Raw genomic sequence first — 11,194 nt, 5'->3', positions numbered from 1 at the left:
CAGCTGAAATTGAAGAAGATGATGCTGAAATAATGAATTTATTTCAAGGCATTGATACATTTAGATATTATACAACTACAATGTGTTCATCTAGTGTCATGTCTTCTACATTTGTATCTCATCGAATATCGATTGCAACTCAAAATGCGATGCCTGCTGAATTAATTGATTACTTCAATTATAATATGTCAACAAACAAAACAATTAAAAAAAGTTCAGAAGAAGTAATTGAATTCTGGCGAAAGTATGAAAGACGTTGGCCAATTGTTTCTACAATCGCGAAAGATCTGCTGACACCTCCGGTTAGCACTGTTGCTTCGGAGTCTGCTTTTAGTGCAGATAAAGGGATTTTGATCGATGTCAGAAGCCAACTGAAAGAAGATGTTTTGGAAGCGTTAATGTGCGTGAAGGATTGGCAGGACGCTTATTTTCGACTAAAAGATAAATATACTGAAATTGCATGTCGTCAGGTAAGTAATATTTGATTTAATTATATTAATCAAAATTTCCTTATTTTTTAATCGTTAAATTTAATTTTTCTTTAAAAAATTGTACAATTTGTTCGTGTACAATTTTTAATTCCGCCTACTTGAAATTGATGTAGCCGGCCCTAAGCCCGGATAAAAGGATGAGGGTTTACATTTTATCTACTTTAAAAATAAATAAAAAATATATATTTTTTAAATGTATTTTAAAAAACAATTCGTCTTCATTATATAAATATTTTATACTTTATAAAAAAATATTACAATATGATATAAAAAAAAAAGAAAAAAAAGTCTTTTTTCAATTATTTGTATTTTTTCAACACTTCTAATTTTTTTTTAAAAAGTGTTTTCATTACATTATTTGTGTTTTTCTCTATTTTAAAAATAAATAAAAAACGAAAAAGATAACGAGCTTGTGAGCCAAAGCTCGGCTCAGCCCACGAGCTCGTGGGCAGAGCAGAGCTCACCCAAAATCAGTTGAAAACGAGACACGAGCGTGAGCCGAGCTCGTGAGGTTAAGGATCGGCTCAGCCCATTGTCACAACTATTAGTTTGCATGCCAAAATTTGTAGCTTCTTAATGACTCAAATATTTAGATGTTGATGTTGAATATGTAAATGGAACATTGCTCAAATTCATACATTGAAGCTATTAAATTTGTTTCTTGAACTTCAATCGTTGATTTTGTAGGGTTGTCAATAATGTCTTTTGCTTTTATATTTACCATGGAAAATCAATATGAAAAGTTAAGATTGCAATGATAAACATTATGCATAATTAATAGCATGAAAGTGGCACCTTCGAATATTTAAATCTAAACAATAGCAAATGGGTCAAATCGACAATTAAAATGTTTATCCCGACATTTTGAAAATATTGAATTTGACAATTTGTTTCGACAGCTTGTCAAAATTGACGAAAAACATTTAATGGGTGTGTTTGGAAGACATTCTTCACAATATTAAGTATTGATATCTTTATTCAAAATTATTTTAAGAGCCAAATCGAATTAACGAATAATAATTTAGAACATTTCAAATACATATGACCATGTTGTATTTAGTAATTCAAAAATAATAAATTATAAGATAAAAATATAAACAATTTGTAAATATCAACTTCTCAAAATGCAAAATGAATCTACTAATAATTTCTTCTTCTTGTTGGAATAGAGAATATGTGAAGAAAGTTGAAACTTTTTGAGCATGAAAATCAATTTATACATTCATATGAATCTGTTGTTGTCTCTCTCTCTCTCTCTCTCTCTCTCTGTACAATATACATATATCCAATAATTTTTAATATACAACTCAAAATAGCATTTAATACAAAGCATGAATCCCAAAAAGATATATTTAAGAATGATTTAAACATTTCATACTCAAAAAGTGACATTTTTGAATGTCATTTGTAAAATTAACTACTTTTGATGTATTTTGAAATTTCGTGATATCTATAAAACTATTCCCTCAAAGGAAATTGCAAATAGGCCCTAAGACACCAAAGATTCAAAATTTACAATCCACACCCCTAGTCGCCGAGTTAATTTTTCAATGGTTATTGGACTCAAATCCATATCTTTGATTGGTCAATGAAATTTAAAATATCAAGTTTATGATCTCTGAACTTTGAAAAATGTTGTACATTACTCCTAATAAACTTGACATTTTTCAGAGATCAATATTAATATTAGTGAGTAACGTACAATATTTTTCAAGGTTTAGTAGCTAAAACTCGAAATTTTAAATTTCATTGAACAGTTGAAAATATGGATTTAAGTTTAGTAATCAAAGCGTAATAATTTAAACTTAAGTGATCAATAAAAGACATGACCTAGGTTCAGTGACCATTGGGCAATTAATTCTCCGGTCCTCCTTCCGCCCCCAACTCAGCTCTTCCCGTCCCTCTCTGTCGCCACTATATACATTGTACTGTATGTATATACTTGGATTTCAAATTATTTCCCGTTAATCTAGTTTTGGCTATTGAAGTGATTAACAAAGAACTTTGGATGAAAATTCTCTATCCATTAACCAATTCTCAGTTTCGAAGGTACAGCTGTAGGTTGAGGGAGGAAGTGTGGGAAGGATGTGATGGTGGCACCCACCAGGAGAGTTATGTTAAAATGCAAGTTAGGCGATGACCGAAAATTGGTGGGTGGGTGTTTCAAGATGTGGCTAGGCTGAGATTTTGTAAAGGAGGTCTCAATGGCGGCCAATGGAGATTTTGTGTTGGGATGGCCGGTGGGAGAAGGAGAATCCTTTTTCCTTTTGTTTTCTTTATTATTATTTTAATTTAATACAAAAGGTTAGGATCCTCTCCTTCAGCGAGTGACATTACCTTGCTGAATAGCCAAGTCGATTGTAATAACTATGATGTTAACAACACAATTTCTTCGCTGTCAATCAAAGGCTAGAAGAGATGAATGACGAGTGATTTACAGTCTTGTCGTGAAGGTATGCGTTTTTTACCCATCTGCTATTACGTGATTTTCAGTCACTAAATTCTTCTAAAGTTTGAATATTTGTTTCTTTCTTAGTTTGATCTCCAATGGGTCACCATTTTCAGTGCTAATTCATCAAGGCACAGCAGCTGTTTTTGATTGATTTCGTGAATTGGCTCTCATTTTTAGACTAAGTTCGAAGGCCATTATTATTATTATTATTATTATTATTATTATTATTATTATTATTACTATTACTATTACTATTACTATTATGTTGTTTTAGTGCCTTTAGAACCCAATATTACGTGATATTGGATTTGATTTCGTATAAAATGCTGATAAATCATTTTTCCCCATATTGCTGTTACTTATAGACTTTAGAATCCAACATCTTGAGGGCGGAAGAAGAAAATAAAAAGCACGATGTGATTATTGTTTTCTAATTATTCAAGACAAGCCTAGATGATTGCATGTTCCACTTTGTTGCTGATATTCTCTATGTAATTGAATATCACGTTATTGCAAATTGGATATCCCATTTTACTTTCTCGTGACAGTCTATCATAGGAAGTAATTCAGAGAACGAATCCAGACAAGTTCACCCACAGGACACACATTCTAAATAATCAGTATTAGTAGAACTATTCTAAATTTTGGCGTTTTGTGATTATGAATTATGAGTATTGATTTTCTCAATTTGAGTATCAATGGTGGGTGATTGTGAAAAAAAGCTTAAACTATTAATATGGGGATCAAGATATGTTGATTTCTATATTCAACTTGACTGTTAATTATTCCTGGTGATTAGTATATGCCTGATAATAAAGTGTCAGTAAGCAAGTGGACCTTTTGTCACAAAAGAAATGGGAAAGTTCCTCTTGAAAGAATGTCAATGGCTAAAATAAGTCTTGCTTACCCACTTGCCCTTTTATCAAGACTATATATATATTTTTTTATCTCGGCCTCTATCAAGTCTAAGTGTGCGAGCCACATTATTTTGAAAGAATATATTTTGGAATAGTAGATTGATAGAGAATGTGTGGTTAAAAAATAAGAATTTTTTTTGAATTTGAGTGTAATATTATTTTATTGAAAAATGTGTGGTTGAAATAATGTCAAATCACTATTTAAGAATGTATTTCTTTCAAAGAATGCGGCTCAAACAGGCCTAAATGTAATTAATATTATAAATCTTGAATAAAACATGTATGCACTGCAAACCGTATGTTTCATTGAAATCACTTGTTCACTTAATTTTGAAGGCTGCCAAGAACAGTTCCGAATTCAAGTTTTTTGTTGATTCCTTCCCTTGGTACTTTGAGCCTTTTCATATGGTACTTTTTATGGAAATATTTACAAACTTGGTCTATATCTCCTTATAATCAAAATTCCAAGTGTCTATAGTTACGCAAAGCGCTCATCCTTTATGATAGTATATAGCAGTCATTTTATAATGTAGAAAGCAGAAAGTTAAAATGAAAATTTTCTGCTCTTTGTTTTCTGTACTTCTTTTCACAGCTGCTCGCAACTTTTGGAAAGTCTTCCCCTTCCAAATGTAAGTTATCTATCCTACTTTTAATTAGTATAATTTACTTTTTTCTTCTTTAGTTGCATGACTAGACTTACTGTACTGAAATGTTGTGCTTAACTTTTGTCGTGCAGGTAAAATGGATATGCCCTACTGCTCCTAGTCGCCCAGTAACGATGCTTGGTAGAATTCCTTGCAATGCATGTAAGCAAAAAGCAGAAAATTCAAATATGGTGATTTCAATGATCTATTAGTTGAAGTCACACGTCTCTTTTCGTGGTTTTTATATTAGGGTTTGATGTGGGAGAGCTTTCTGAAAATGGTTCCGATGATTTATAAGGTTTAGATGCTTCAGCAGCACATATTGCAAACTTATTATCTACAGAGCCTTCTGATGGTAAGATTATTACTCTTGCTTCATCGTGGATAGTTCACTGTAAACAGTTAGTTGACTACATCTTTAAATGTAACGAGTCATCTCTTAGTTTTGCGTAATTCTAATTACTCGTTTGTTCTATTTCAAAAGAATAAAAATAAATTGAACTTTTATCGACAAAGATTAACTCCTTTTTGGATAAAAGTGTCATTCGGAATTTTATCGGTGACCTATGTATGAAGTTAAGAGTCTTGTTCGTATCTTTAGGTGATCTTTTAGTGTGTCTTAAGTTCAATTTATCATCAATTTTGAAGATTTGTCAGTTCATCTTTACAAATCCCTAAAAGTCTTCCTGTTTTTTTGAGATTTGCACCAAGTTTGGTCAATATCTGAGTCATCATTGACAGAATTCATACTTACTTTTTGGTTTATTCCATATTTGGGATTGCATATTCTAATTACCAATGGATGCTGTCTGGTACAGTTAAGCTCGGTATTGAAAGCTTCAGCATGGGTGCTGCAATTGCCCTTTATTCTGCAACTTGCTTTGCTCATGGAAAATATGGAAATGGCAATCCTTACCCTGTTACCTTAAGGGCTGTTGTTGATCTAAGCGGGTGGCTTCCTGGTGCTGGGTAAGATTCCATAGATTGGTCTCAAATGATACAAAAACTATAGAATACAAAACAAGAATTATCAAAGATCCAATGATTATTTGACTATACCTTATCTTGCTTGTGCTCATTGCATATACAAACTAAGATGTGAAATTTTCATATTCTTATTCGGGGGCAAATGATATTCGCTTACCTTTAGTCTATAATTAATTGCAGCAATGTGAGAAACAGGATAGCAGGATCGCATGAGGCTGCAAGGCGTGCCGCATCTCTTCCCATTTTGATCTGTCATGGATTCTGTATGCTTATACTTCCTTAAGATGTTAAAAACATTCTTATTATATATCCTAAATTCCTAAAATATTTAAGCTTTTAGCATATTTAATAATACCCCAAGAATCCCTCTCGTCTGAAACTTAATTGTTACTAAACCTGTGTTTAGCCCCCATTTTTTCAAAAACCCTTTTTTTCGAAACTCATTTTGAACCAGGCATTCACCCATAAAATAATATTACACGTAAAGCAATAACTTTTCCTTACTTTTTGACCATACATTCTCCAACAAAATCTCTATTCCAAAACTTATTTTTCCCCTAATCTCCATTAAAATGGAGCCTAATATAGTCGATGAGCTGTTTTGTTTCTCACCTCATTAGTTTCTTTGACAGGTGATGAAGTGGTCCCTCATGCACAAGGAGAGAAGTCCTTCAACGCCTTGAGCTTAGCTGGATTTCATAACCTTGTGTTTAAACCATATGACGGGTAATTGAGTCTTTACATTTAAATCAAGCTAACTCATACATTTGGATGAAACTACAAATATTATATCAGATTCTGCAGGCTTAGTCATTATACCGTGCCTAATGAGATGGACGATGTCTACAATTGGCTGAATACGAGGTTGGGGTTTTAGGAGTAGAAATTTCAAGTTTTCCCTTACGGATTGAAGTGGCTAAGGATCAACAAGTGGAGGAGCTACAACAAGGGAAAACATACACACTTGTAGACAGACACATGGTAGTTAGCTGTGGCTTGTATTAGTGAATTCAGTGGTAAACAATATTCCATCAAGTTTAGTTATGTTTTGCCTGCAGTAAAATAAAAGCTTTGTTGAATTCTGTAGTAAATAGGTTAACCATCCGGTTTTGTTATGTTATGCCTGCAGTGAAATAAAGATTTTGAATTGGTACTATGTAATTTGCTAAGTATTTTGGTTTTAGTAATAGTATGTCACTATGTTGTATCCATCGATCTCTCCCTCTTTTTCTGCACACGTGTTTTTCCTTCATATAGGCACCAAAAGTCGACTAGTCACTTAGCTGGGACGAGATTTTTGGAGTTCTATGACCGTTGCAGAACTTTCACTAGCAAAAATGAATGTTCTTGTCGACCTCAAAAATGGGATCAACAAATTTCTCTTACCTAAGATTTTTTTTTCCTTCTAAAATCACTGATTTTATGCTCAAGTAGGAGCAAGAAGAGAAACGTCAATTTGAGAGGAGGATACATAGATTTATATGTCTTTCTTTGTTCCCAACTATACCTATTTATAGGTTTCCAATGCATAGGGGTAATTAGGTCCCTTCGTTAATGACATGTGATAATCTTTGATTATTTAACTTTTAACTGAATGTGTTAGCTTTTCAAGTTTTATCCACCCGTCCACGTGTTTTTCATTCATTGGTTGTGAAGTCATAGTTTACATTATTTTTCAACCTGATTTTTTTATAACGATTTATGCTAATATGAAATAGTTGGTGAAATCAGTTAAAGTATACTTGCTCGTTGTGGTATGCTTGAGGTTGATTATATGTTCGTGCCTTACAAATGCTCGCATATGATTTGATTGGCTTTGAAAACGTTTGCTTGACAAAGGAATGGGTTTGTCATTGATCCTTTGTGAATTTTAATTGATAACAAATAGTTTCCGAAGTCCGAGTTTAATCATTTATATTAGGGTTAGGACTTTATTGTTTAATTTATGTATTATTTGAACCTAAAATGATTTTATTTTACTTGATTTTTGATGGTATGGGCTTTAATGATTCATCGTAGTAAGCGGACCCAAAATTTTACTCACTTGTTTGGTAGGGATTTTGTTAATTGATTTTTTGACAGTTAAAGATAAAGTGGGTGCTACTCCTGAGAGAAGAATTCAAAAATGACGGTTGAAATATTAAAATAACGGTAAAAAAATTGATGTTAATTGGATTTCCAAAATTTCAAACTTAACTATTTATTTTGCACAATAACAATAGTTGGCACATGATTAGAAGAAACGACTCCATTATTGCATTTTAATTCATTTTCTTATGTGCATGTATTTCTATGCGCTTGGTACACACGCATGATCTGAACTATTTGCATGGGCATGCCTTTTCGTAACAATGGCTAAGATTATTTTATTTTTAGACGATCGTGATTGATTTTGTTGGGATCCAATGGCCAGGAGATATCTTCAAAAATTATTATTACCATGTTAGTGTCATTATTGTAATTACCTCATAAAGTACAGTAATTGTTTTTACATTCAATTAAATTTTTAGGATTATTGATCGTTAGGAAGAATAATTCCATAAAATTTTTTTTTTTTAAAATTGATTCTCAAAATATTTTTGTTAGTTTAAGGATTTTATCTAGAGATAATGATGTTTTATTGTCGTCGTCGACTCCATTTTGTTTCCCTAGCATGCCTTTGATATGTACTCCATTTTGGGTTGATGGTGTTGTGGGTGCTGTGGTGGTGGTTTTATAGTTGCTTTGGTGAGTTGGTCGTGGTTAGGGTGGTGGCTATGGTGCGGTGGTCGTGGGTGGAGATGGCCGGATGGAGTGGGGGTGTTTGTGACCAATTAATTAGTTGATTGTGATCAATAAATTAGTTAATTTGTGAACAATAAATATGTGATCTAAAAGATATGATTGTAACTCACAATTTATTAAGTTGTGATCGAGAAATTCGTTGTGACCAATTAATTTGATAATATATGACTGTTAAATAAGTTGACTTATGAAGTTTGTAATTTTATGATTGATAAATAAATTGTGATCTACAAAATTTTTTAATTGTGATCAAGAATAATTTGTGACCTATAAATTTTTTGATCTGTAATCTAGAAATAATTCGTAACCTATAAGTTTTTTATTTGTAACCGAAAAATAATTTGTAATCAATTAATTCAATTATTATGATCAAATTGTATAGAATTGTGATCTTAATATATTTATTTTATAAATAAAATGTAATTAATATTAGATTTTCGAAGTTTTAAACCTTGTTTCTTAATTTTGAAATATATACTGCGTAAACTTATGAAATTTTCCTTTAATTTTACCAGAATTTTTTGATGGTATGGGTTCTAATGATTCATCATAATAAGCTTGAGGTTAGGAAGAAATACTGCAACATCCAACATTATTCTACGCATTAATGATAGTTGACCCGTGATTAGAAGAAACGACTTCTTTAGTATTGCATTTTAATTCATTTTCTTATGTCCATGTCTTTCTATGCACATGGTACCCACACATGATCTAAAATGTTTGCACGGGTATGCCTTTTCGTATTCAATGTCTAAGATTATTTTATTTTTAGACGATCATAGTTGATTTTGTTGGGATCCAATGGCCAGGAGATATCTTCAAAGACTACAATTACCTTGTTAGTGTCATTATTGTGATTTACCTCACATAGTACAAGAGATATTTCCCATTGAGAGAGTCTACACGTATAGAAAATGAGTTTATAGAACTTCTACAGAATACACACAACATGGAGGTGGGTGGTTTTTTTGGACAATATTTTAAACACGTGGAGCCCACTCCCATGTGAGCATCTGTAGCAATTCTATGAAACCATTTGCTGTATAAATGGTTTAAACCTTTTCCATTCCGTTATACAATTTTTAGGATTATTGATCCGTAGGAAAAATATTTCAAATTGATTCTCAAAATAGTTTGTCTGATAGCAATCTTTCGCATTGTTTTTGCATTTTCACATATGTCATCTGGGAGAAATCACTAAGGAGGAAGAGGCATTGGTTCCTGCTGGCTGCTACACCGTATAGGCTATCAGACAATTGCGTTCCATTTCATCAAACTTGTTTCCACCAAAAGAAATGGGATATTGTGTTCGCATCGTTCTAAAAACACTAGATGTTATGCATTTCATAGAAATTTGCTAAGTTACCATCCTTTTTTTATCAATTAGAATGTGATTTTTTAAATGGCTTATGTGAAGTCATTTTCGTACTTTGTAATATATTTTTGTAATAAAAAGAATTTTTAGGATTTTCTATCAACTTATCCATAGTCAATTTGCTTGAATGCTCAACATTATGTATTACGCATAAGTTGGAAAGCTCGTATACCTAACTTGGATAGTCTAAAAAATTTGCAACACCATCGAAACTAAAAGTTGTTTTGGGCCAGCAACTTAGTTCACTAAGAGAAATGTATATAATTTTAACGAAAAGTGAACAGAGTTTCATTATTTATTGATAATATTTAATTAGATGTTCGCCATTCCAAGGGTGTATAAGATGTTCACCCATTTTGTCCGTAAGTTTATATATTTTCAATCTTATCACTTCGACTATAGTATATAGCCCTTCTCAATTTGAACATATACATATTTCTTTGTCTGCAACAAAGATTTTCTTCAAAATTATATCGCCTATCTTAAAGGCTCTTAAAGGTTTTCTTGTGAACCTTTGAATTGAAATGTCTTCCCATCTTTCTTTGATATACCACAAGTATCATTTGAGAAGCATCTCGCCTTTCTTCTAGGAAGTTCAGGTTTTCATTCATGGCTTCATCATTTTGTTTTTCATCAAAGTTTAACTTCCTTGTAGAACTTAGGCTCACTATCATCAGTATCAAAGCTTCGACTCCATAAGCCAATGAGAATGGAATCTCTCTAGTGGCAATCATTGTAGTATACGATAGCGGCAAAATTTATGGTAACTCATTGGCCCATAGTCCCTTTGAGGAATCAAGCTTTCTTCAAAATTCTTTTCAACGTTTTGTTTACTATTTCCACTTATCCGTTAATTTGAGGGTATTATGGAGTGAAATAATTCTATGGAATCCTAGTTCTTCGAACATGGCTTTGAACTTTTTTCTTTGGAACTGGGCGCCATTATCTTATATAATAGAGTTCTAGATTTCGAGTTGACTGATGATGTTTTTCAAACGAACTTACAAGTATTAGCCTCGGTAGTAGAGTTTCTACTTCTACCGTACTTGATGAAGTAATCTGTTGCCACGATCATGAACCTAAAGTTAGACATACTTCTAATAGGGGTCCCTTAAAATCAATACCCCACTTTGTAAAAGGCCAAGGGCTATTGGTGCTAATCAACTTTTGTGACGGTTGACGAGGTATAACTAGAATCTCTGATATTTTTCATATCTTCTAGCAAAATATATAACTTTACAATTACCATTGTTGTTCCATTGGGAATTTTCTGGAAGCAGGGTGGGAATTAATTAACTAATTAATTTTTTTATATTGTTATAGGACGGGTCCATTTCTGCCTTGTTTACTATTTGGGTCAAGACAATGTAGGACGAATTAGGGATGGGAAATTTTGCCATCTTCGAAGTGAAAGTGAATAAAACATTACAAAAAGTCAATTCTTTGCCTCAAAGAATGTAATATTTGGGGTCAATTTTATTCATAGTCATGTGTCATCATCCATTTTAGGACACAGAATGAGCTTTAGCTACTGTTTGGTGTAG

At 32.4% G+C, this 11,194-nt stretch overlaps 1 protein-coding gene across 2 annotated transcripts; it reads left to right on the top strand.

The window, feature by feature from the left end:
• The first annotated feature begins 2,371 nt into the window (after positions 1–2,371).
• Positions 2,372–6,675, top strand: LOC111405519 (acyl-protein thioesterase 1 homolog 1-like). Of its 2 annotated transcripts, none has more exons than XM_023034448.1 (8): positions 2,372–2,944; positions 4,453–4,489; positions 4,597–4,666; positions 4,755–4,859; positions 5,323–5,473; positions 5,672–5,754; positions 6,124–6,217; positions 6,296–6,675. In XM_023034448.1, the coding sequence occupies exons 5-8, from the start codon at positions 5,349–5,351 to the stop codon at positions 6,366–6,368; spliced, it is 375 nt and encodes a 124-aa protein (XP_022890216.1). In that variant the 5' UTR covers positions 2,372–2,944; positions 4,453–4,489; positions 4,597–4,666; positions 4,755–4,859; positions 5,323–5,348; the 3' UTR covers positions 6,369–6,675. The 2 variants fall into 2 exon arrangements, with proteins under 2 accessions (XP_022890216.1, XP_022890215.1); XM_023034447.1 differs by having other exon boundaries at positions 6,287–6,675.
• Positions 6,676–11,194: the final 4,519 nt, after the last annotated feature.

The sequence above is a fragment of the Olea europaea genome, chromosome 12, assembly GCF_002742605.1.
Source record: "Olea europaea var. sylvestris chromosome 12, O_europaea_v1, whole genome shotgun sequence".
NCBI classification, from domain to species: domain Eukaryota; kingdom Viridiplantae; phylum Streptophyta; class Magnoliopsida; order Lamiales; family Oleaceae; genus Olea; species Olea europaea.
Note: the sequence above shows the minus strand (reverse complement) of the source record. Positions and strands in the feature narration are given on the sequence as shown.

Bases quoted from the DNA above. Each gene is read 5' to 3' on its own strand.
- LOC111405519 (XM_023034447.1), top strand. From the start codon at position 5,349: ATGGGTGCTGCAATTGCCCTTTATTCTGCAACTTGCTTTGCTCATGGA. The intron at 5,755-6,123 runs GTATGCTTATAC...TTTCTTTGACAG, and splicing joins TTTGATCTGTCATGGATTCT to GTGATGAAGTGGTCCCTCAT. The intron at 6,218-6,286 runs GTAATTGAGTCT...ATATTATATCAG, and splicing joins GTGTTTAAACCATATGACGG to ATTCTGCAGGCTTAGTCATT.